Source organism: Vanellus vanellus, assembly GCF_965231255.1.
Source record: "Vanellus vanellus genome assembly, chromosome: Z".
NCBI lineage: Eukaryota > Metazoa > Chordata > Aves > Charadriiformes > Charadriidae > Vanellus > Vanellus vanellus.
In genome coordinates this window covers 22,835,202-22,862,947 of record NC_138908.1, presented here as the reverse complement: position 1 = coordinate 22,862,947, position 27,746 = coordinate 22,835,202, and the positions used below count along the sequence as shown (strand labels likewise).

Genomic DNA, 27,746 nt, shown 5'->3' with positions numbered 1-27,746 from the left:
CCCTATTTAAGGGCCCACAGCTGGTGAACATATGATCCTGAATTTCAGATACTGCTCTCCCTCCTAACAGCAATCAGGACAAAGGAAAACAGATTGACAGAATGCGTATGTAGTATAACGCATGCATCCAAAAAACACATGAAACTGTTGCAAAAGATGTGCAGTTTCTCATTTCTCAAGCACGTACGTAAGGATGGAGAAAGGATGACAATTTCGTCACCTGGAAGGAATACAACATCAATCTGCTCATTCAAACCACCGTTGTATTCAGAACAAGCGAAGAGAAATATTCTTCCCACTCATTTTATCCCTCAAGTCTTTTACAATGACGGTATGCCTGAATGATGCCAAATTAATTTTCATATACAGCCTGTGGAAAATATGCAGGTTGGTATAGTATAACATGCAGTTTTATTTGCTGGCGTGTGTGTGTGTTTGCATGCACATATGTACGTATAAAATGCAGTGGATGGATAGAAATGTGCCTCTGTGTAACTTCTGCATACTACAAAATTATGTCCATAAAACCCTGTATAAGCTTCAGCTCATCTGTTAAAAATCAAGTCAATAAATAAATCTGCAACTCATCAATGGTGCAGATAATACAAAAGCTGATAGAACTAAAACAGTGCTGTCAGAACTGAATCCACAAAACTTGCTTCAATGTCTGCACGCAACCTTACACTTTAAAGAATGCATTTGATATACACAGTATAGATGGGCCAGCCACCTTCTAGGTGAACGCTGTGGCTTCAGGTCTGAAACAGCACAATGCCAACAGACACAAACTTCCTGAGAAACTTAAAAATACTCCCCACCAGCCGAAAGACAAACAACAGTATATTTGGCTACAATCAGAACCTTTGGTGAAACAACCCTGCTTACTTCTGAGACTAGTTCAGTCCAGCAATGAAGCGTTACATAGGTAACATTAAGATATCTGTCAGGATATTTCTAAATAACTTATTTGCAGGCCTCAGCCAAGATAATCTTGTCTGTCAGCTACTTATCTGAAATCTGAGGTGATTCTGATGCAAGATACAGTCCTACATTTGGTTGAGTTTGGATAGTTTGTGACACTGCATAATACTGAAAAGAATTCCCTTTGCATCTAAGAGACCAGATCTTTCCCCCCATGAATACACAGGCAAGGTTGGACTTACTAGCACTGCAGGGAATAAAATCCACCAATTTCTGTCAGTGTCACAACTGGAGCCTTTCTCTTTTGTTTCCCTCTTTTTAAGGTGCAATCAGTCAAACCTTGTTGACAGTATATGTTCTGTAGTTAGCTTCTGTCCACTAAAATAATTATGACTTCCAACTACACTGCAGACCTATTTCTATTTTCAAAAAGTGAATTGGCAACATTATTGTGCTGCTGCCAGCGAAATGAGTTGAGATGCTTGCTATTATTTTTATTCACCTCACCAGTAACAACCTCTGTGATGCTCTTTCATTGCATTTCATTTCTTTTCATTTCAGTTGCTCCCTTTTATAGTCTTTAACCACTTGTCACTAGTGGCTCACCAAGCATTTATTCTCAGTAATGTGTTCGGTGATTTGACATTCAGAGTCTCATTTGAAATGCCAAAGCTAAAGATGGGTCAACAATTCCATTATAAGTCCCTATTCTACAGGATTTTTAACAGCAGGGAGAATTACTCATTTGTCACAAGTCTCAGCAAAGGAGAGTTTTCATCATCCCACTACTGCTTTACTCAGTTGGTTTCAAAGAGAAAAGGTAGCGATACATATCTGCAACTAAAAGCCTGCAGCACTAAAACAACTATGGCAAAAGATCAGTCTTGCGGATTCAGAGTATCTTCGAACAACATAATGTAAAAATGTTTTCATTTCAGTGCAGTGGTCCCCAAATGGTGGTTCACACAACACTCACTAGTGATGTGGGCTTGTTCTACTCCCCAGTTTTATAGACTGCCAAGTTCTTTAAGACAAATAAAAAACATTAAGCCTGCTGGAACAGCTAGAAATCTGCAGTCTGCTTTCCTATCTCTGCTTGGATTGCTATTGTAATGGAAAAGGAAAGGAAATGGAAACCATCAACATCAAAGAATGATAGAGGGCTGGAAGTTTGCGGCAATGGCACATCTTTCTAGAGCAGCAGGGAACCAAGCGGCAAGGCAGCATGCATGAATAGTTGAGAGAGCTGGTGACATACACAGGATAACTCCAAAGAGCATAAGCAGGGAGAAACAAAAAATATCAAAAACTATAGGGAGAGGAAAGTTAAAGAGAAAATCTTCAATTTTTTAAATCTGAGATAGAACATTTACTGATATAAATATACAAAAAATGAGTGCCTTTTGAACCAACACAGATTTTTCCATCTATGAGCTGGCACAGTGTCATGTGTAAGCTGAAGAGGGGATGACTCTATTTTGAGACATGGTCCACAGGAAGGAGAAATCTGAAAACACCTCTACCACATATCACTTGAACATGACATAAGGAAAGAAGAGAAGACTCGTATTTCATGGAGAAGCTAAAGTTTCAGAAATACTTCCACTGATACGTATGTTCAGACAAAGACAAATTACATTGGGCGTGGGGGGAGGGGAGAGGGATGAAAATGTATAAATTATGATCAGATCAGGATGCTCATATGACAAGTTCCTGACTTGCTGTGTGCCCTTTGGGTGAGTGAGAGCAGCTTTTTTTCTCTCACGTTCCATATATATCAAAGCATATAATAATAATTACCTTGTTCAGTACAATATTTTGCTCTGTGCCAGGAAGAATTATCCTACAATGATAACGACTTAAGCTAAAACATCTCTCTTGCACACAGAAGCATTTACAATTACATTTTTACATTTCATGACACAGTTTATAGTGATGAAATGTGAAATCCTATGCCATTTTCATCAAACTCTGCTGAACCTTTACTCAGCCAACACATTACATGCACACATACCCATATTGACAGCTGGCCGCCAAAAGTTCATGGTAAACAATGAGCACGAGGGATGATTTTCCTTCCCAAACACACACACTCCCTTATCCTCCCTCTCAAAAAACCCAAAAATGATGGTCAACAAAGCAAGGACTATAGAGACTATATTCTTACTAAACATTTTCAGGGAACGGCTAAGAGAACAAACACTAAAACAGGAATACCACCACTCCACTCTCCCCTCATGCCCCCCACCAATTTCCCCCCTGTCAATACTGGAAACTATCTAAATTGCTTTCAAGAAAAAAATTATGCCTTGACTATGTACCAGATATCTCACACAGAAGAAAACCACTGAGGTAGTTACAAACAATTGAAAACGACCCTTTCAAGTAATAGAATGGAAAACAAGCTCAGCCTAGGTAGAGGTGCTGCTATGTGTGGCCACTTACAGCATGTTGACACGCAGGTGTAGATATCGCATAAGTGCACACAGAATGAGACAAGTGAAGTATTTGAAACAGCTTCGTGTAACTTCTTTCCAAGGCCAGTAAATACTTTTGGTACAATGAGTGATCAATGTGTTACTAGCACAGATGCTGCCACATTAATTTCTGAATAAAGATACAGCCTTCTTGGACTGAAAGTCCACCATAAAACTTCTTTGAATAAAATGTTAAAATTCACCTCACATTTGGACCCTACTCCCTCAGGTTACCTTTTTGCTCACTTTTTAGCTATTCCATGCTAATCACAAGGCAGGAAATAAGATCCTTTGGAGGAGGCATCAGCAAAAAGAGGAAATGATATAGTACTAAAATAAACTTCTAAAAGTGTCAAAAAATGACAGCATTTGAATAAAGAACTGGCTCAAAAAATGAATGAAAATGAAGTTTTAGAGTGAATCTGAGAAACAAAAATAACTTTTAAAAAGAAAAACATTCATCTATATTTATCCAGGATGCTTGCCAAATTGGTACCCATACACAAGCACACATGCTCACTGCACAGAGTACAATTACACTGCAGGCAGGCAACGACTCAAAATGAAGCTGCGAGCAGATGTATTTGAACAGGAACACTTCTGCAATAATAGCTCATTTAAGTTTAATTATTTTATAGGTCTTCAGAAAAACTGCAATATCCAGCCTTTCCTGGAAGGATCCCCCCTGTCATGATGTTCATTTGCCACTCCATGTGCAAAAGAGAATAGCATGGGAAGGAAGAAATTGGAAGGGTGCAAAGGAGAATGAGAAAGGAGACGAAATAGTTTAAAACGAAATGGCTAGATTTGCAACATTTAGAAAACAATTCTTGATCACTCCAAAACGCCAATAGAAGCGTAGTTCTGATCTCTGGTTCTCCATACATCTGTCCTGTCTGCATACAATAAATATGAATAAGAAGTACATGATTTGACTTCCAATAAAACAGCAAGAAAGCCACTGAAGTAAAACAAATGTAATGGTTTTGCCCTTTGTGAGGAAGATCAAAGTTCAGAATCACCCATTTGCAACAAATTTATACAAAACCCTTCTTGGCTGCAGTTGCTCAAAGTCTAAAGACAATTAGACCACTGAGGCATGGTGACCTATAAATCAAAGCAAAGAAGCGACTGGACTGAGGTGAGGGAGGTAGTTCAGCAAATAGAATACAACACAACTTTTGGTCAGAAATCAAACACCTGGGGATTAGGGGAGCAGACGAGTTGCAGTTACCTTGTGTGGCTGTTGGATGACAGGCTTTCCCAGGGCTGCACACTACAGCCAGTGACTGCATAGGCTCCCCCGCAGCTCCCATCTAGTTTCATCAGTAAGGCTTTTGCTGCATTCTCAGCTGTCTTCCTGCAGTCGTGAGCTCTCTTCAGCATCTGGGTGATGTTTTCATCACCTGTCTGGTCCCCTAGTTTTCAAGCAAACAATCTGTTTCAGAGCTTTGAAGAGGGTGATAGAAATTACAGCAAGAGTAGAGATGCTTCTACGTGCTCTCAGTTTATACCAAGACGATGACAATAAACTACCAATCTGTGATGTAAAAGCAACTTCTGTGTGAGTATCAGTGGTAACTAGGCTACTGGCCTGAATGCATCTCCCTTTCCAGCCACAAGCTCCAGGTACTTGTTGCTCTGGGTACATTAAGTGATGTTTTATCTCAGCTATCTTGTCTGTTTGTAAGGGTGTGCATTGTGCATCAGGATTAGGTTAGGAAGCTCAAATTAATAATACACTGTAAAAGCCTCAGCCTAAATTACAACTCTTCCTCCAATCAGTCCAGTTCTGTTTCACAGTGCGGTCATTTCCAGTGCTTTTTCTCACAAGCACCTTTATCTCAAGCCTAATGGTTTCCCAGAACACCTTCTTACAGGTTACCTTTCCAGTTGGAAGAATTGCCTTACTGCTTAGAAGCAGCATTTCAGAGTTTACAGCCATGCATACTAAATCAAAAGAAAACTAGCACTGCTGTTTATTAATTTTCTATTATTTTCTGTGGTTATGCAGCATCTATGCAGCTGGCAAGCCATCTCTTCAGCACAGGCAGGACAGAAAACACCACTGTCACTATTCTCCATTCTAACTCCAGTTGGAGTAGTCATTCAAGTAAGACATATTAGTGGCTATACTTAAAGTCTGAACAAAGCTACAATATACTCATACTTCACCAAATACAATGCAAAGATGTCAGAGTATAAAAAAAAATAAGAGTTTGCTCTATGTCAGATGTTAATTTCATCCTTATTTGAGTCAAAGACCAATTACCCATCCTTCACACTTGCTAAGTGAAGTGCATGCACTAGAAATAAGATTAATGCGGAAGAAAGGACGGAGAATGTTCTGTCAAGAGCAGCTGGATATGCTCAGCATTAAGTGATGCAGAAGCAACTCCCATGAATTTTCCACTCACAGCTGTCAATATAAAACTTGACCGATCTTCAAACTGAAAATCTGCTATTTTATCTAGGTGTTTTAATCAAATTTCACAGTGAAGTAAAGGTTCGTAAACCAAACACAACTTCCTCCAAGTTGTGTTATGTAATGGGAAATTGGCACTATTTCTATTGCAGGGGAGTAACTGAAAATACCATAATTAAGAGCTGTAGACAGAGACCTATATAAAAACTAAACTACACTCTCTTTCATAAAATGCATGCAAGATGAAACCCTGCTCAAACCCAACGTATTTCTCCCTTCTAAGATTTCTTTCTGCCACTTACGTGAAGAGAAAATCCAAGACTAAATTCACTCTTGCTGGCCACTGATCCCTGCCAGCAGGGAAAGCTCCCTAGCACATTGTGGAAAGGAATGACCAGTCTGGAAGAAAGGTGGTGAAAATCTCAGACATCCACTCTAACGTTTAGTGTACACCACACACTGCACAGGCCAAGACAGGTACACAAGGTCCTGCTTCTAGCACTGGGAGAGATACGCAATAAGGGGCATGGTTAGCAGCACAGCGACTGTGGGTTGAGTGCATCTAGTCATCTAAAACAAGATGCTGACCATGTCATTCCTGTGACTCTAAAGCCAGATGGCCACTCTTGTCTCTAAAAGCTTTCCATTTACATTTCAGTGATTCCTGAGAAGCTAGTACTATAATACTGTCTCAACCAGGCAGTTATGATGCCCCAGCACAGCATGAAGAGCTATTCTTCTCTCTCTGAAGGTTTCCCCTCTTTCTACTTGAAGATTACTACAGCTACCTTCTCCTATCAATAAAAGGAATGGGACTATAAAACCCGGATGAACGTTTATGGTGCAAACACCTCTTTCTATCAGAAAAGTGGAGACAGCAGCAACATCAACCTCCAAACATTTCTGAACTGTACCTATGATAGTGGTTCATTCCATTACTTAGTGAGCAGCATATTAAAGAGCAACACCTAGCTACAAGATTAACTATCCACAAAATAAGAAAAACCCAGAACATATAGGCTAACATCCCTGCCAACACAGTAAAACATAAGATAGAATGTTTTAAAATTTCTGAGCAAAAGTAAAATGTGGCATGAAAAACTAGAGCCATTTTAGGGTTGTTGTTTTTTTTTGTAACTACTCAATGCTACCTTTGTACTGTCTTAATTGCAGTTTTTCATAGACTATACTTGGCTTCTAGGGGTGTCAATGTTGCTGGTTCAAACAAAATCTGTACTTGCAGTTACCACAGCTGTATGGCTCTAAGCCACATATGCTCATAAGTATTGTTTGATAATTCCACTCTGTACAGTTGCATGCCCATAGCAGCCTCACCACTGCCAGAATAAGAATTGCTTTGTGATAGCATATGTAGTTTAATTTAAATTGCTGGTGATTTTTATGATTTAAAGCCAGTTGCTCTTTTTCATTTCCCCTATTTTCTGTGTGTGTAAAATGATTTAATTAGTTAAAATAAGAAAAGACTGGAGAGCATTCTTAAGTGATGGGTCACGAGATGATTCACCATTACAACTAACTCGAATGGTAACTGACATGCAAAACGAAATATTTAAATAAAGTGATTCATTGACATCTTACCAACAGAACCAACACCTGCAGCTCTGAACTGCCCAAGAATGAGACTCTGCTCGCTCTCTGCCAATGCCAACAGCAGCTCATATGCTTCTATGCATTGTTCACTGAAAGAGAAAACAAACCACAGAAAACAAAAATCACACAAAATATTCCTGCAATTTAGAGGGGAAGAATACCTGCAACAGAATAACAGCAACAAAAAAGAGGTAGCTGATGAACTGCATGATTCCCTACTACTTCTCTAGCAGCAGGGATATTAAATGACAAAACACACATAGCTTCTATCACAAGCACTCAACAGTCTCTCCTTCCTTACGATGGTCCCAGCTCTGCATCAAATAATCTAACAAGTTAAAACAGAAGAGAATGACCTGATGTGAAGTGAGCTCTAGAAGCATGTTTGAAACAGTTATTATGAATGGCAGTCAACATGATCCCTTTAAGAAACTTTTTTCAGGCCAAAATACAGTATTCTATACCCTACTATATAACTATACTATACAAAGTATAGTAAGAAGAAAAGAAAAGACAAGAAAAATCCTTGTTGCTCTGTTCTGGCTGTAAAATTTTCCTTGTAACAACACAACAGCTTCTAAATACAAGCGGCTACGTGGTCCTAGTTGCTGGCTGGGGTTAAACCACCACAACAGAATACATTCTTTAAAAGGCACACAATTTGTCTAAGACCAGAACTGCTTGTTCTAAATTAGTTGCAGCTGAAGGAGTTAAACGACACCATCTTTTTACATATAGTTTAAAGCAAATTTAGATACTTGTAACCAAATACCAAGCAATTCATCCACAATTCCAACTGATGTAATATAAAGTCACTCTGAATTATGTGTGAATTTGGTCCACTGGTCTTGTGAAAAATGCCAGCCTAATACAGAGAACCTGTATCTTAAGACCGGATACAGCAGAGAGATTTCGAGCCTACACACAACTCCTAATTCAAAAGTTAATTCAGTATTTGAAAATGAAAACTTAAACCTGTTTATTTCTATTAGATCAAGTTCACTACTGCTGGTGAACTAGGGTTGAAATACACTTGCATCAGTAACTTCAGTTCTGTAATTTCTCAAGTAGTTTAACCCAAGGGCCATTTTTTCAGGGAGAAACCAAAAAGAAACACTATTACTATGGCACACCAACAATTTCACTCTCAAAGACTTCTATTAAGTCTCCCCTGCTCCCTCTTTTTCTGTCTGAGACACCCTCTGCCTAGGTACATACCTGTACTGCAGTGCAAGCCTGAGGGCTGTGGCATTGGACTCGTACTTCCCAACAAGCATACTCATCCTCTCGGCATTGCTCTTGCACTCTTCCAGCGTTATTGTCAACAAGTCATTCTGGGATTTCAAGTGCTCAATACGGCTGTAGAAAAGGAAGTAATTTGCAACCTTCAAGCTTAGATGGCAGACACTGTCCTGAAAACTCTAGAACAACCATAATTTAAAACAACAAATACCATTTGGTCTATTTGGTCTACACAAGGTTTTTAATGAAGATGGCAAAATCTATCAGTTCTGTGTCACATATCAAGAGCCAAGACAATAGCAATTTCTCTTAGGACAGCCTCTTCTCCTTCTCTTCTCCTTCCCATAAAATGTAATCATAACCCTGTGCAACAGCAGCAAGCAGAAAGCCGTACCCTTATTTTGTAGCTGCAGGACTGCGTAGAACAGCTTCATATTAACCTTTTGCTTAATTTTTCTGCCTCCGTTCCTCACTTCCTGCTGCCACATTTGCTTCTTGTTTTAAGTGGCATATTCATCAGTGTAGTGTGTGGGTGTGTGTAGGGATCATGCAGCTGCATAACTGCCCCCTTTCTTTGGAACATCCAGAATAACCGTTTCACTTGAAGTAATATTTTGGTTGTGATTAGAGAGGTAACATCCAAAATACAAACAAAGTTTCACTGAGGCAATGAAATCTCCTAAAGTTCTGGCAATAGTCAAACAGAAGCTCATATCGGAACTTAATTATAATATTTTTCTCAATAAGGTTAACTCTGAATCTGAAAATGAGGCTTCAGAACATCAGTATTACAGTTTATTCTCACTGCTGATGACTGCACTATACATTAACTTACTACAACTAATTGTAAGAGTTGGACACATACTGAAAAGAGACAGGCAAATGATTTCAAAATTTGTACAGGTAGCTAAGGAAGAAATCAGTGCCATCCAGAACTCTAAAATCACTGACTTCTTAGCAAACACAAGAAGAAGGGCTAGTACACCAATTATTCAGCAATCAGAATAAGGCCCTGACTTTCCCAGCTGCTAGAACTCTCAGATGCTTCACCTCTTGTATCTTCTTTGACACCTCCTATAAGGACACATGCTGTCAAAGCATAATTGTGCAGTGCACAGAAAAAAGATAAAAAAAAGAGGGGGAAAAAAAAGAAAAAAAAGGAACACGTTTTGCAGCACTAAAAAAAATGAGCTACAAACGAAAAAGATATTGTACTAATCAGACGAGATTTGAGATAGCCGTGGGGAAGAGAGAACTTGGAAGGAAACATGCTGTGGCATGACTCTCACGGTCCTGATCCACAGTTTTGATTTTACGTGCTAAAAAGGACATGAAACATTGGTTTTGCTAGAGCTTATTGAAGGATAACACCAGCAGTATTTTAACTGCAACCAGAAAGCTGCAATCTTTCTTCTGCAGACAGAAGTCTATTTACTGGTACATATGCCAGACCACCATACATTCATTGATACAGTTAATGCTATAATTCTGTTTCTTCAAGAAAAAACAAAGCAAGCTAATTCCGGAATGATGGAGAATAAATTATGGGAATCCTTATTTCTAGCAGTGATGTGTCCTATGAAAAAGGATGCCACGCCTACTTCGTCAGCCATAGAGAAGGACACTCTACAGTGCAGATTGTCACAGGTGAAGGTGCCATGCTGATCTAAAAATGCGCGATCAAGTTGTCATAATAATGGAAAGAATCCTTAGTGTACGATTCAAACTTCTCTTTATCAAGTACATTCCATGTTTATCTGCAGCTGCCACAGTTGAGCTGGGACTGAACTAAGAAATGTTGAAAAAGGATAACAAAGTAGTAACAAAGCTAATAGCAAACAACACATTTGAGCATATCTAACTTTTCACCTTACCTATTTAATCTCTCTGTCTCCACTTCAAACTCTCGGATTTTACTTTCAGAGATAGCAGATCCATGTGAATAAAGAGTCTGGAAGATTTCCTGGATGTTTGAGCAGTCTTGGAGGGAATGTGCCAAATGTTCAGCCACAGTACTAGACACCTGCACAGGGCAGTTATAGATCATTGTGAACAGATAACCACTGGATTCCTCCCGCAGGCAGCCTCCATTGAGAGCTGCATTTGCTTGCATGCACTCACTTCAAGGCATTCATTATTCAGTTTTTACCACAAATTTTACATCTAATAGAACATTTATAAGTTTCCACTTTAAGAAGCTATTTTGATTTAAAATTCTACTAACCAAAGGGTGAAGCCCACTATTTCATTGTACATTTAAAAAGCCTAATATGCAAGCTATTTACTTTCTTGAAAGCTTAGCTAGAGGTCAGACCTAAGTGCTTTGCTGAAACAAGTATTAACACACAGTAACAACAGCGTTATGGATTTACATTGGCATTACAAAGCAAAACCCAGTTCTCTGCTGATTGGAAGTTGTGAAATGCAACTGAACTCTCTTTTCTTGAAGAATGGCATTTTGGAGGAATTGTCTCCAAAAGTATCCTCCTGAAGTCACTCTGAGAATGATTTCTAGTCACCAGTTATAAGAAAACGAGTTCTTAATACTGGGTGAAATATTCTCTGTTGAAGTATTTTTCTCAAAATAGCTTTTAAAGTATTTTCAGTTAGCTCATATATAAATTTAGAAAAAAAAACAATGCTGCTTTTAATGGAACACAAGTGATCTTCAGAAGGTATCATGCATGCACGTAATTATCAGTCCTTACCCCTATGCTGCTGATTTCTGATCCTAAGACAGGTCTATCAGATGATGAAGACTCTGATCTTGTCTTTGACAACTTCACTCTTTCAGCAATCTGTAAGTCAGAAGGCCGCACAGGTTACACAGGGACCCACGCTCCACAAAGATTACACAAAATGCATTTGCGCTTGCAAACTTGAAGTAAACTACTGTAACAATGACACCTGTGTTGTTACTGTGAGAATTACAATCATTAGGCACTTACTTCCTTTCTGCAGCTCAACTTCACAGGCCTGCTCAGGACCCCAGAAAACTCTCTGGGGATTCTAGACGTCCCCCAGTTAATCACAAGCTTGCACAGCGGCTGTGCAAAATGAAGCCTGCTTCTCCCAGATAATGAGAAGCGTTACTGCAACGCACAATAGCTCACCTTGGCTATGGGAATGTCATTGCTACTGCTGCTTGTGCTCAGCTCTCCCGTGCTGGGGTTAATGGGTCGATTGGCAGAAGTGAGACGACTTGGGCTGGATGGGCCTGTCGCCTGCACGCTTTGCAAACGTGTTTGCAGTTCCCGAACCTACAACAAAACATAAGGTTCTGGTTTTTTCCACTTTTACAGTTTGAATAGTTTTGAGATTTTCTCATTGTCTAGCCAAGCCTAATTGCTTCTGGCTCAAGCGTAGAAGTTGTATTTTGTCCTGTGGAGGCCATCAAGTTTTCACATGGGGAGCAGATGAATGGAGGTTGTTTTAAAATTCTACTGTCAGTTTTTAAAAATATTTGCAATGTGGAAATATGCAAATGTAATACTGTAATTACTCAAAGTTTCAGCTTGGTTTATATAACCCTTTCAATGCAGTTGTACTATATGTATAGAAATTATTCTCTCTGGGGTGAAGCTAATGCTCCAGCCTAAGATTATGACGCCTGAACAAATCAAATGAAGATCCTGCTGCTAATGGAAAGCTTCAGTGTTGAAAAAACCATTGACATAAATATATCACAAGATGACTTTGTCATATTTAAAGGTCAAAGAAATTCAAACATTAATCATGCTTTCAAAACTACAGTTAAGTAAAGCTACGATACAATGAGCAATGTACAGACAAGAAAATACCAGCAAAGCACCCAGCCAACAGACTGCAGAAGCTCTCCGTAAACATACGCTACAAACAATGCAAACACTGCATGGTCCTTAGAACAAACCAGATACTTGTAGAATTGATGTCAAAAGGTTCTCAGAACTAAAAGGTGAAAGAAAAAAAAAAGTCCGGAGGAGCCAAACTATAGCTGAGCTAAAGATTATAGTGTTTACCCTGCAATAATGCTTAACAGACAAAGAATAAATGGTCTGCTTAACACAACAATTATGCCACAAGGTAAAGTGACAGAGCTCATTTTTCCCACGGAATCTCAGACAAAGAGTGTGAGATGAGAGAAGGGGGAGGAAACCATCTGAAGAGGAAAATTCCCTGAATACGGAGTGTTTACTTCTATACACAAGTTTCCATGCCAATTTTGTTGGAATAGTCCCCCCGCAAAACAGGACTGGTGAAACTTTACCAAAAAGTCCAGTGAAATAAAAGTTCAGTCCATTTGATATCGCCCTGTACGATGAAATGCAACTCTGATTCCTACTTTCTAAAACAAGGTGGGAATTTATGCTAAATACAATACATCTACATAAAAAACTGATTAACCAAGCTGAAATCCCTTAGTCAAAAAACATCAAAATTAAAGTTGCATTAAAGCTTAGGCTTTCTACAGCTAAAGGCTTACCACGTGCTTTAGCAACCTCTGCTTGAAGGAGCAGCTGTCAGCATGTTCTCTGCACAGCACATACAGATCCCTTCAACCTATTGCACTGAGGAAAGAGTTCAAGCTGGACCTCTTTCCAGTCACCAAAGCAGTATGTTATGCCTCCTACGATCTCCTACAGTCTGCTTCTACTTCCCTAAAGAGTACCCATGCCTCTCCCTTGGTCGTATGCAAACTGAAGGTCAGGTTGCCTGAGGACTTACTGCCAAAATAACAGAATTTTTAGGTATGTGCAAATTACAAAAAAGAAAAAAAGCTCAAGTGTTTTACACAACAGAGCAGAACAATTGCATGTAATGTAACTAATAAAAAGCTGTAGGTGGCAACAATACGAGCACATAAAGGCTAACTGCACTCACAACTTCCCTGTTCAGTTGTAGAGGAGTGCTACACCTTAAAGAAAATGAATCCAAACAACTCCACTGGTCTCTCTGTTAAAAAAATGGATAAAGTACACAAAACCTCAAAGCAAATCCCCAATGTTTAAAGTAACTTGCTGAAAAATAGATATGGGTGCTTGCCCCAGAATTATACATCTTACCTGTAATTACATCATGAAGTTAACTGAGCAGAGTGTATAAAGTGCACATTCATAGCATGTATCTTCTACATATTTGCAGGTGAGGCCTCGTTTGTTCATACAGACATATATAATTTCAACATGGATACAGCTGCACTAATGCAAACCTTAAGGACAGAAGTGCTCTACTGAAGCAAACCAATCATTTCAGCCTGCTGATATGCTTAAAACTGAAATAAACCATGTACGCGTGTTCCTGCTTGCAGATGTGGAATGCCAGTGCAGATAGGATTTGTACTGTGGCATTAACACTGAAAAAAAAAAAAAAGCAACCCCAAAACTTCATTAAATCAAAATCACATCTATTATTATTTCTTTTAACCCAAGCTATTCCAAGTTAAATTCCCCAAGCGCTTAAGTTACAGCATTGTTTAACAGCAAACAACCAGGAAACCCACTAGGGATGTATTCTTCATAAAATCAAATCCCTGCCTCAACATCTGACTTAAAAACTGCTAAAACATTCACCTGTGCCCAGAAGCTAGTCCTGGAAGATTTCAGTCCAAAAGCAATTAACATTTCAAATTTAAGGGCAACCAGGAAACAGGGTGTTAAAGTTGCTGAAAATGCTAAGCATTCATTGGCTCCAAAGTTTAAAATGACCTTATGTAAGGACAATATTATATAAAACTGTAGTAATACAGGTTTCCTTTAGTCTACATTGTATTATTGAGCAGTGACTATTGGCCACGATTACAAAGCCAATTATTCTCAAGGATCTGTAAAACAACATTAGCAACAGAAAGAAAAATGAACACAGCTAAGGCCTCAGCAAGGCAAAGCTTTGCTCAGGAAAGCATTTATAAAAGAAAACTCAGAGCACAGCACAGTTATCGATCTATGCAAGTCTCTGCTTTGATACCGTATCACAGAAGCTACCACAACTTAAAAAAACTGCCTGGTTATTCATGCTTCTTCATGTATTTACCAATTCAGGCCTTCATTTGAGAAATTACATGCTGAATCAATTGCTATAAATAACGGCACTAACTTTAGCAACACTGAATACTGGACCATAATTCTGAGCAGGATAACAGGGCAAGTTTGTCTGACCTGTAAAATCACCGATCTCACAATTCACACATTCACCAAGCCAGAGCCTCATGAGGGGGCTGCCCACCCACCAGACTGCCCAGAGACAGCTTAGGTAACTATTTCTGGTCTCCAAAACCTCCACCGTAAATAGAGCAGTATGCGCCACCTCCTCAGAAAGTACTTTTCCACACTAGTAGTAATTCTATAGGAAAAATAAAGGAAGACCAATGAACAGGAATCAAGTTAAAAAAGAGTTCAGAAGAGCCAGTTTCTTCCCTGGATCCGTGAGTGCACGAGTTATGAAAAGACTAGTTTAAAAAGAATGTTTAAAAATTGTCTGAACACCCCTGCTCAATACTTCTACCAGTCTTAAGTGTTGTTACCAACGTAATATAAATTATTCTGAAGGTTACGTTTATTAGTAGAATGAAGGCAATTGCAGCACTGCACATGAGACACAATAAAAACTTGGAAATGGGAGAGAGAGGAAGTGCAGATCTTACTGGAAACGGATGACAAAATTGGCAAAACCTGATGGGTGAAGACAAGCGAAGAAACAAAACCACACAAAGTTCCACCGAAAGACAGGAAAGTGTGGATTTGTGAGTTGGAGAGGAATAACAAGAAAGGGTTTAAAGAAAGTTTTCTTCAGCCTTTGCACAGAAACACCCAGAAGGATACAAAAATTGCCACAAAGTCTTAAAACTCTAAATTGAGATGGAAAGTGGCCGATGGGCAGATCTACTTATATGATCAGGAAAAAAAAAAAGGAGGCAAGAACAAAGGAAAAAACGAGAAATTCAGGGAAACATCTGTGAAATCCACAATTAAAAAAAAAGGAAGGAGCAAAGATCTTCTAAACAGCTGGAGGAAGTCCAAAGAATTACAGAAGTAAAGAAGTGCTGGAACCTTGGAAAGAGCAGGAGCAGGGACACGAGGTGAGACACGAGGCAACAGATCCATTAAGACTTCAGAGCAATGGATAGCCTAGATACCAAGATAAGTCAGGTGCAAACAGATGTTCCCAAGTTATTAATATAAACGCAAACAACTGGAAATTTTATTTTTTAATATTCTATGTTTAGCAATAAGAACCAATTGTTTAGCTGCATTTCTAATTTTTTCCTTTGAATGCTGCGAATTGCAGTAGGAAATAGGGAACAATAAAGCATAATTTCTTCTGGGTACCTTAAGAACTAAATAAAAAGACAGCAAGGGTAGAAAAGAAAAGGGGCCAACACACTGCAGTAATGTTGGATTTATGAAAGAGTTCATAAGTAATTGACAGGCATCATGGACATGTTTGCAGAAATGCATAGTGGGTTACAGAAAATTCTTTAGCAGAATATGCTCGTTATCTGTAATCATGAATCTAAGAAGTACGTTTTTACCCTTTGTATGTTACACATGCATACTCACAACTACATGATTTGTTAACATATCCTAAATAAAAACCACAGCTACAAACTGCGTGTTTTTGTCACTGATTTCCACATTCAAAGGACACCTGCTGCTTTTGTTCCTAAACCAGTTTCAAGTAAGGAGCACGCCTGTGAGCCTTTTCTTTCTACCCTACTTGTGACCTGTTTGATCATGCACTATCTTTGAACCCTGCAAGTAATAACATTTTTTTTCCCCAGCATTTTAATACCACTGCATTTTCTTTCCCCCCTGTTATACAGAGGAGGAAGATGAAGTACCACAAACCACAGGAAGTGGATATACCTCTCCCACTTTTTAATTTATTCATGCATACTGCAAATCTGTAGAGGGGAAGATGGAAAATGAAATACCAGCAGGACAATTCAAGTTGTTCCAAGTGGTGAGGGCCCTTCCCGGCCTAAAGCACCCGAAACCTTTCAATCAGGCCTAGTGGTGATTATTTTCAGCCCCTCTTAAATTGTGAGCACCAGAGCGAACAAGGTCTGATTTCCTACAGGTTGTTGTGGTTGACTGAGTATGAAAAAGAATTTTTTCCTGGTATTTATAAGGGCGATCTCCTCCATGAATTCTCTGGAGCTGAATGAGCTTAGACCTGCACTCACCAGTTCAAAGGAGGTGCTGACAGAATCTCTCTCCTCTGTGAAGATGTCTACTTTCAAGAAATATGTAAGAACTTAACTGTCACTAGGAGCGTAGGCTACTCCTCTGGCAGATCTGAAGATCAATCTTCAGTCTGAACAATTATTTTGAGGAACACAGAAAGGGAACAACACACAAACACAAAAAACTACAGGAAAGCAGCTATGAGCAGCTATGCTGCTAGGGTTTATACACACAGCTTTTTTAAGCAGCAGGAGGAACTACAGTGCACTGGGTGATACAGGTATGTCACCAAGCGAGAGCCCCTCTGCTTTTGATGCCTTTCAGACAAAAGTCCCTCACGCAGTGATCCATGTGGAAAGATGTGGGTGCTGTACCTCTGTAAAGGACGCAAAGCAATGAAACCCACAGACATGACATGGGAGGTGAGGGGTTGGGTGGATTCCCTAAAAGCTCTGAGCACACCTGAAGTGTTCTGAGCCAGGTTAGCACACAGCAGGGAAAAAAGAACACAAGCGAGGGCAGTGAGCCTATCTCAGGCTTTTTCTCATTTAATTTTGGATTAATCACTGAGCATTTGCATACAAGCCTGGGAAGAGAAGCAAAGCTCTAGTTCGTTAACAGCTAAGCAGAGATACTGCTGCATAAGCAAATACCATGCAACTGAAGGAGGCGGAGAATGGAAATAGCTTTTGGCTGCCACCTCAGGCTTCTGGTGCGCACCAAGAGACGAGGAGACAGAGCAGTTCAAGGATCACTTTAAGCTGTGCAAGCCATTAATAACCTCTGAAGGCCCATAACATAATCAGTGTTCTCTAGCAATCTGGAACAATACCTTCTGATCCCAACACGAATGACGCCAAAACAAGGACAGTCGAGCAGCTCCTGCCAGGTTTGTGTCATCTGAGAACAGTGCGGGCTCGAGAACGCCTCTGAGGCCAAGGACCTGACTCCTGCTGTGGTTTGGGTAGGTTTCAACGACTCGCAAGAAGGAGGTATTTTGGGAGAGCCCTCACGCTAAAATGAAGTTCCTTGGAACGGAGGCAATCTGGGCAGCTGGGGGGATCATGCATTAAAATGGCTCTCCTCTACTCCTCTGCAGATTATGTTTTTATGAAGGTCTTAAATCGAAGATAGCTAAAATATTAAATCCGGTTTCGTGAATTCAGCTGAGTTTGTAGCAGAAACAGAATAACCCTCAGAACTAAAAGCATTTGATTAACTGAACAAGTTGACGTATGGCTTATGCAGAGAACAGACCTAACAGACTTCCAGAGGTGGAACTGCCTTTTCCCTGTAGACTTAGTTCTTCAGAACAGCCTCAGGGGAGCCTGAACACTGCCCACACCCACCACTTCTGATGCCAACGGGCTGCTTGGGACTGTGCTGAGGCACTACACAGCTGGCAACTTTCACGGGTAGTAATTAAAAAACTCCACAACTTCTACTTTGCAGTCATGATGGAGTTTATATGCTGTATCAGTGCTGCTCATCCAACTCCCCTGGTGGATACAAGAGACTTTGTGTAAGAACACAAATATTACTTTTTCTACTACTATTTAAGCCTGTTACTACATACAGAAGCTGTAAATAGTGCTGACCTGATTACAACCTTATTCTCATGTAATAAAAATATTAATCCCATGAACTGGTACAGAAGTTCCCCATCGTCTTATCTGCATTACTGAATTCAGGATTATGGTCAGCTATGTGTAAGCAGTTTCTGGGGCACTGACTGGCCCAGGCTTAATAGATTTTATTTTTAATATGGCAGCATCTTACAGAGGTAAAATAAACCTCTGTGTGATGAAATTAGCTGCTACACTGCAGGCACCCTACAGAAATAAGTGATTACCTCATTTACTAATGACTCGTGAGAAACAAATTCCATATGTATGTTGTTCCTTAGCTACTGTTCTAGAAAGCGGCTCAATCTGTTAACTGAGCACAATAAATACCTAATTAAATTAAATCTCCAACAAGCCCGAGAAAAATGTATTGAAAGCACTCTGCTTGATTACAGACATTGGTCTAAAGTAACAGACCTATTGATCTGGCCAACTTCAAGCTTATTCGCTTCACCCAATTTAATTTGAGAAGAACAATAACTAAATTTTAGTTGGATCTCCTTTCCCACTCTCCAGGGAAATAATTTGAAGTGACTCTGAGTTCAGGTGGCCAGCAGAAAATATTTAATAGATCAAAGAAAACATTTATTTTGTTGCAACTATGGACACACAGTTACATTAAAAATGCAAATACGGTTTCCAGTGCAACAATTACATAGTGCTGCTGACAGGGTCATATGCCATGAACAAACTTCTCTGGAGGGGGCAATAAACCAGTTGTTCTGCAAGTTCAGGATGATATTAAAAACCATATTTCAATAAAGTCCTGTACAGGTGCAAACTAAATGAAAACGACTGAAGAAACCCAATCTGCCAGCTGTGCCTGAATATAGAGGCTCCTTGATTTTGTTATGCTCTGTGCCAATCCAACGTTAACCCTTCGTCTACTGGGCAAGACATCTACCCAATCTGTCCAAGAAGAACTTCTGTAATTAACGAAGAATGAACATTTAAACTGGCTTGCTGTATATGAAAGACAGCCCACAGTCTCTACAGACCCTTACTCTGTCCAGGGTCGGTGGTCTGAACATGATTCGGGTCAGTAATGTCCCACTGCTGCTATCATCCTACAGTTGCTCTAGCCACTTACATGATACAAGTTGATGACTTCAATTCTGTTTCCACCAGAGATGCTTCCATACCAGGGAGACAACAGTAGCACATGCAGCATCCCTGCTAACCGTTGCAACAGAGAGGCCAGCCGCTACCAGGTCAGCACGATTAACACACTAACCTTTCAGTCCCAGGCCCTGCTTATACTAAGGAAATTGTGAAATATTCAGCAACATAGCCAGTACTTGTGTGGCTCCACAAACGTTTGGTTCACTGGGGATTCCCGTATAGACTGACCAAGTCAAGCAGTACCCGCATGCACAGAACTACACAGCATTCTCCTCGGCATCTAATCCAACCCCCTGCTACCGCTGGCAGCCAGACAAAACATACCAGCTTTGTGCAGAGATACTAAGGCTAGCTCCAGAATTAATGCAGCTGTATTAACTGGGCCAATTAAAAGTAGCTTTTTTGATTTTCTTTGGATACAGTTCTAATGTAATGATACCCGTTTTAATAGGTATCTCTGCATACTCATACACCTCGTTACACAAACGTAACTTCAGTATTTTAAAGCTCAATTTTCTAAGTAATTAAGCAGTAGCGTTACTCCTTACTGTTTCTTCAGAATCACAATCCTCTTGTCTGCTAGACACCTCATAGTCTACTTTCTGGCCTAATATAGGTTTATATTAATCTGTTGTTGCTCCAGTTTTGTCCCTGAGTTTGAAAAGACATTAGCTCTCACTCTTACATGTTTTCTCCAGCACTTGTAAAGAGAAATCAAAGTCAGATTTTGCTTTGCCAAGTTGAACAGGACAATGTCTTTAAGTTACTTCTCCAAATAAGCCGCCCATTTCTCTTACCATCTTCTACATCTTTTTTTGCTAATTTAAACTGAACCTTTTCAAGCATGAGAGATAAGAACTCTATATGACATTCTGGATTAGATGTCACCACTCTTTATACAGTCTTTCCAATCTCTACTGGAAATAACTTATCTGGTACATTGTAGGCCTGAATTTGCCACCATGCATCAAGGGCTCAGGCATGCTGATCCCTGAGGGTACAAACACCAATTCTTTCCCTTTTTCTGTTCTTCAACTGAGGAGCTCCTGGCTGTCAGCATAAATTCTTTTCACCAATCTTTTCAGCACCTTAACTTGCATTCCATACTTCTCAAAATTTAAGTCTTTTTCTACTAATTCTATCCTCAAGGCGATCTAATTTTTTTCTTGTTTGATATACCAATATTGATCTGTATCATCTATAGTATCTGCATTTATGTAAGCAAGTTTCAGAAGCAGATGCCTCTCTTCTCTGTCTGCTTCCCTCCCTACTCCCAAAACTGCAATAATTCACCAGGTGTGTAAATTCTACTTCTGTAGCTCAAGGTGCAGTACTGCCTCTGTTTAAAAATAACTGTCACTATAAAACCAGTCCAAAACCTTCAGGACTGAAAATGACTTATACTTATGGTATATAATTTCACAAAGGAAAACTTGAAGTGATCTTGTTTTATATGATAGCAGATCACTATTTTTCCCTCATCAGACAGACTTTTTTTTAGTGTTAAGAGAGGCTAGACAATTTGCAAAGGTAATTTGTGGCTCAATATCTGAAGATTGGAAGTCTCACAAAATACAGCTTCATGCTAAAATGATACAGTCACTACAGAACAATCTTGGTTTAGAAACACAGTATTTGCATAAAAGATGATCTGCTGCCAGTAGGTAAAGAGCAACACTTCCAATAATTTTACCAAGATACGGTGGTCTAAATTGTCCCTCAAATTGAACACAAACTTGAACTGCCTATTTTAAAAACAAAATGAATTCACATCTAGCCAAAACTCTGCAGATTTAACAAGGACAAAGTTAAATTTTAAAAGTAACAGAGATTGAAGTCACATTCTCTTGGATCTTTCATCTTTTTTGTGAACAAGTTTCCATTTTTTTTTACTTTGGACTCCACACAAAACACGAGGCCTTTATCTGACCTTGCAGCATCATAAAATGTAGACGGGGAAGCAGGACATGGCTGGGACTTCTCATTGTTCAGTTCAGAGAACTATCACCCACTGACAGGAGTCCTGCTCTTTTTCTTTCTCCTAATCACAAATTGAATTACCATCAAAAACAAAGAAATATTTGTTGTTTACAGGAAAAAAATGCCTCACAGGAAAAGTCACTAAATGAACATCTGCTTTCTCTATACACAAGTTGCATATGCTTCCTTGGAGATGAATATCAGGTTTTCTGTTAACACATGATTTCTGACATCAGGTTGTTGTAACACCTTGGCTGTTCATCACACGCTCTTTTTCAATTATGTTCAGTTTTGTCCTAGTTCTGTAACTTGTATAGCTCAGCTCTAAAAACAAAAAGCCCTACAGCCAGTACAGGAAGCGAGATTAAAGAGAAACTTGTTCTGGTGACAAAATTATACAGGCTAGGGGGAACAAGAAGCCATCACCTATGCAGCAGCCTTACCCTTCTACGGAGTCTGTCCCTTTCTTCACGAATAGCGTTCATGGTGGCCTTGGTCCTGTTCAGCTCCTCCTCTTTGCTACACAGCATGGCCGTGAGACTCTCGTTCTCTTCCCGCAAGCCAGCCAGCTCCTTTTCCCATCGAGATCTCTCTTCAGACAGATTTGGATAAAGGTCACGTCCCAGTACACCCTCAATCTCTTCTACGGTCTGCAAAAATACAGTCATCAAAAACCAGAAAGAAGCAGAGAAAGAGGCCTGAACAAGACTAATGGCACACGGGACAGAAGTGTGCAACAGACAGCTATATATACTTATATGTACAAGCTATATATACTTATATGTACACACCCAGCCCCACAATACTATTAGTTTGCTTCTAATAGTGATAGCAAACAAAATTATTGCTTATTTTGATAGTTTGACCCTTTTATTAAAGTATTTCACACTGGCCAAAGCAGACAGACGTTTTGTATGCACCTAAAACACATGACACCCGTGAGTGACAACAATACCAGTATTTTCATCTCAGAACACTTCAAAACAAATTAATGACTCCTTGTCATGGCTGAGCACTGTGCTGCTTGTATCCCTGCCTGCGTAACAGGCCGGAAGTAGCAGCCTGTGAAGGTGCGCGGCACGGGGCCTTAGTTCTATACCAACTCCGCAAAAGGGCAAGGAAAGGAGTGGGGCAGTAGAAAACCAGGACTCTTCTTTCCCATGTCTCTGAGCTTGTTCTTTCCTAGAGGTGACAAAGAGACAATGAAAGAAAACTGGCCTTGGCTAGGCTTATATTACATCAGAAGACATCACAGCCTTTCTAGTGCCTAGAAAAGGCCGGGCTTCTCTGGGACGTGTAATGCCATTCAGCGTTTTCCAGCACATCCCCTTGTACAGAACTGTGCCTTGTCGGCAACATTCAGCACGAAGGATATTCAGCAACTTCACTGGGTGAAACTAAACTACACCCCAGCAAGGGAATACTGCCGTGCCTAAACTTACCATCTGACTGGTCATTCAGCACGCTCAGACACAGCATAACACCCAACACATCAGGTAACTACAGGCAGTTCTGATTCTACTACATGGCATATGCTGTGCCTGTGTTAATTTTTTTCACTTATGGAAGACGTTTGCAATAAGCAAAAAAACTCCAATTGTTGCTTGTAATATTTTGAATCTCTCTGAAATAGTAGGAAGAAACATGGAAAAATAAATGAATATATGATGCAACTAGCAACCTAGAAAGTTTCATTTCATTGGATAATTCAAGAACAAGTTGTGGCTAAAGCATATACTTTTAAGTTTAGTATGGAAGATAAATAACTCATGTACCAAGGTTAAAAACAGTCTGTTTAGTTGTTTTATTTGAAAGGACTTATTTTTTATATATAACAGAAATTACTAATTGAAGTTTATGTCCTTAATTTGGGAGGGACTAAAAGAATCAACTAGATCACAGCTGAAAATGACAAACCCAGTTGAAAATACAACTCCACTTTTTTTCTGCAAGAAATCTTCATAGTGTTTTCAGCACTGTCTTACACTGAGGTATTATTATTTGCTCATTATAATCACGGAATCACAGAGTTTTCAGAGTTGGAAGGGACCTCTAGAGATCATCCAGTCCAACTCCCCTGCCAAAGCAGGATTGCCCAGAGCACATCACTCAGGACTGCATCCAGGCGCGTCTTGAAAATCTCCAGGGAAGGGCACTCCACACCCTCCCTGGGCAGCCTGTGCCAGTGCTGTGGCACCCTCACCGTAAAGAAGATTTTCCGTGTATTTGAACGGAACTTCCTATGTTCCAACTTTGTCCATTGCCCCTCGTCCTGTCACTGGGAACCATTGAAAAGAGCCTGGCTCCATCCTCCTTCAACCCACCCTTTAGATACTTGTAAGCATTAATAAGGTCTCCCCTCAGCCTTCTCTTCTCCAGGCTAAAGAGTCCCAGCTCTCTCAGCCTTTCCTCATAAGGGAGATGCTCCAAGCCCTTAATCATCTTAGTTGCCCTTCGCCGGACTAATGAAAAGTTGGTTATTTATTGTTATCAATACATCAATCTTGAAGACTAAATCTTGTCTACAGCAAGACTCCTTAGTGAGGAGGAAAAGACATACAAAAGGAAAAAACCCTATTTCTAACAACTAGTTCAAGATGCCTCTATGGAAGAAGCAGGGACAAAACTCTTGCAGTCAGGTTCAAGTTTATCCTTTTAAATCTTACTTTGAGTCTCTCTTCCATAAAGCTGCAATATGTTTAGAGTCATAAATATGAAACTCCATTGACAGACTATCTGCACTATAATTCTGCTTACTTATTTGGTAGTAAGCTTAAATAACTTTTCTAAAAGAGCAATGCCTTGCAACATCTTTGTAAGATGAAAGACGCCTTAAATTAGTTTCACTTGGATCTCTAGGTCTCAAACTACAACACAGTAAGTTATTTCAACACAACATGAGGATGAGTTCCAGTTCTGAATAAGCATAGGGCAGTTAATCTTACAACATGAAAAAAGCTCTGTAATGGCAGGAGCAGTCTCTCTTGATGATGCCGGCTTTATTTTAAACTGTGCCTCTTTGTTGCTGTCTTTTCCTCTCCCTTCTTCCCCCAAAACTCCCCTCCTGTTTCACGCACTTCCCCTGCTGTTTCCTCACACCTCTAATCCCAAGTTCCACTGCTGCCTCCTTCCTCCTTATTCCTCATGCTCCCAGTGCTGCTGGTGAGTGAGTCCCACCCCTCACTTTCCCAAGCCTCTTCTCCTCCTCGGAGTGTTACTGAGGGTGATAAGCCTGGAGCAACGCTGAAAGAGGAAAGACTGTCATAAGGAAGCAGCAGCAGTTGCTCAACACCACGGAGGTATCTTCAGATAAAGAGGCTGCTGCTGTTTCTCCAGACTCCACTGCCACCACCTGCCCACGCAAGTACAAAGTTCAGGCAGTGACAGCACCAGCATGAGTCTGACAGTCGTACTAAGAGCTGTAGTCCTTAACAAAGCTGAGGAACCTTTCTGCTTGCTTCTATGTTGCTTCATTTTGACATGATCAATATCCTTTTGTTGACTAAATATTACCACAAGTCTCTGTTTTGATGACCAACATGCTACCATCCTCCATGGTAAATAAAATATAAATATTGTAAATGGTTATATCTACATAAACGACTAGGTTGTTTACTTTTCTTCAAAGCAGTATTACAGAGCAGTTTTATGCAGCACGCTGCTGTACAGCAGATAAATTCAGGTGTAATTTCACTGATTATAGGACTGAATTACAATGTAACGTTCCAAGCACAGGGCAGGATGTCATATCATGGTCATTCCAGTCTTGTCTCTGACATTGCCATCAGTACTCTCTGCCTTAGTTTCCTTAGAAGAGGTGTTGCGTTACAGACATGACATCAGATGAAATCAGCAAGTATCAGGCTTAAAAGAAGCAAAAAGCAACACTTTTTCACAAGTGTCAACAGTAGAATTTATTCCTGCCAGAACGTATGTAGGCCAAAAATTTAGACAGGTTAAAAAACACATTAGACACAAACATGGAAGAAAATTCCACCCATGGCTATTAAACACAAAGACATCACCTCTAGCTCAAGAAGTTCCTAAACCCACCTTGCCAGAAGTATCTTTGAAGGAAGGAGAAGGAGGACATACTATACCTGTCCTTTTTGATGCAGTCTTTCCATTGGCATCTGCCAGATGGACAGACTTTTTGGTCTGACGCAGTGCAGCTGTTCTCATGATCTTAATAGCTCAAGTTTGGAAATATTTACGTATTTTTTTAATTGGTGGAGTTTTAGTGGTAGGTATCTGTTATTTACTCTTCAAAATATACAAAGCATTAACCAGCCTACTCTGTGGAAATTTTCTTAAACAAAGGATAATTTTGTAACTGTTCAGTTTATCAGACAATCTGATAAATCTAATTTCAAGGTCTTTTCATTCTTTGTCAGATGGGAAAAATTGAGCTAGCTAGGGTGACATGATTTGTACAAAAGAAGCAAAAAAAAAAAAAAAAATTACCAGCAACAGCATTAAAAGAAACCCTGTGAAATTAAGCCATCAAAGCAGGAGGATTCAAAACATTAGTCCACCATTAAAGAAAAAAGCCAACAGTCAAAGCAAAAGACAGTTAGAATGTTTCAGGTTTCTGTTCATGATTCCACCTGTTTTAAAAACCTCTCAGTTCTCTGTCTGAGGAAGCAGGAAAGGAGAAATGACCTGCAGCCACGGGTGGAATTGTGGAGAGGGGCTCTACGTGTAGGTTTTGCTGTATTAAACACATTTGTGACACACACATCCCTAGCACATAATCAGCGCATGTCAGAGAGATTCCTATCTTCCTGAAAGGCTAATAACCTTTGCACACTATCACTTGTCAAACACAAACAATCCCAGGCTCTACAGCACAGGCAGTAGGGAAGAGTTCTCCCCAAAAATGGCTATGCATGTAGAGATCACACGAAAATAAAAGGCCTGCATTTTGGACCAGGAAGAGGCTGCTGACAGTTACTTATCATCATAAAAGTTTGACTGTAATTTATTTGAATCAACAGTAAATAAAAGGGTTAAAATAAAAAGCTTAAGAACTAAACTTATGGGAGCTATTTTGACATTTTGTTGCATCCACCTCCTGCAGAATTTTTCACCTCATCTCAATTCAGAGACCTGTGTGGACCTCATACAGACGAATCTCTACCTGTTTTCCAAGATCCACAATCTCTCTTTTGGTGAATCTCTCTTCTGAGAGCACTTAACCCTAAAAATCCAGATAACACTGGGTAACATTCAAAGTATTGATCCTCTGAGATACTCAAATAAACTGTTTTAAGACCGTTCCCAGGAGACCCAGAAGGCAGCCTGTCTCTCTCTCTCTCTCTCTCTCTGAAATATACTCACGTTCTTCATACTACTACTCAACATTAATTTATTTATAGGCAGTTATATTCCACAGGCACCAGCAGGGACAGAGGGGACCTCTCCCAGTGGCATGCCAAAGAGCTGTCTAAGCCATCTAGAATGGTTGCAGACCTCTCCACCTAAGAGCAAACTGTCAATATATTTGCTCTTATATAAATGAGTCACTGACGCCTTTCCATCTGACACAAAAAAACCCAACTTGTTCAGCTCTTTCCCTGTATATATAAGATACTCTAAGGTTCCCTTGCTTTCTCCCTCCATTACATACGCTATCAGGCATCCCTCTTCTTGTTCTGTCACATACATAATAAAATCAAGACATACAAGTATCAGCTGAGTTATTTGTTCCTGTGTCTGACTTGTCTCATTAGAATTAATATACCACACGTGCTTTGTGTTAAATACTAGCTTCACGTTTTAAGACAGCAAAGTCACAACTTACACATAGTTTATGTCACTTTATCTTTAAATTTCAGTGAGTATTACACACTGTGTTTTCAGTAACTGGTCAATGAAGAGGTGTGTGACCTCGGGCAAGTGACGACTTTTTTGCTGGTTAACCTTCAGAAAGTAAATTAACTGCTGAGTGTCCCCGTTTCTCTTATCTCTGAAATGAGCATAAGGCAAATACATTTCTGATTTGAGACTGAAAGTCTATTAGTACCTCCTCCTGTGCCTTGGAGAATTCAGTGTAAAACAGGTATACTACTGCTTACCCAACACACACTGCGAGCTGGAGTTGATTTCTGTGAAGTACTTTGACACTTTTGGAGGTAAAGTGCTATTACTACAGAACGTGACCAGGTGTCTCAGGCAATGT

At 39.8% G+C, this 27,746-nt stretch overlaps 1 protein-coding gene across 2 annotated transcripts in view; it reads right to left on the bottom strand.

Moving 5' to 3' along the window:
• The window catches only part of MCC (MCC regulator of WNT signaling pathway), a gene marked incomplete at its 5' end in the record, with an annotated part of 212,163 nt that overhangs the window by 23,273 nt on the left and 161,144 nt on the right, over positions 1-27,746 (bottom strand). For both annotated transcript variants that reach the window (XM_082498053.1, XM_082498054.1), the window contains 7 exons: positions 4,633-4,816; positions 7,423-7,523; positions 8,653-8,793; positions 10,551-10,699; positions 11,385-11,474; positions 11,790-11,936; positions 22,009-22,215. In XM_082498053.1, the coding sequence (XP_082354179.1) occupies positions 4,633-4,816; positions 7,423-7,523; positions 8,653-8,793; positions 10,551-10,699; positions 11,385-11,474; positions 11,790-11,936; positions 22,009-22,215 (1,019 nt within the window). The remainder of the gene's footprint in view (positions 1-4,632; positions 4,817-7,422; positions 7,524-8,652; positions 8,794-10,550; positions 10,700-11,384; positions 11,475-11,789; positions 11,937-22,008; positions 22,216-27,746) is intronic.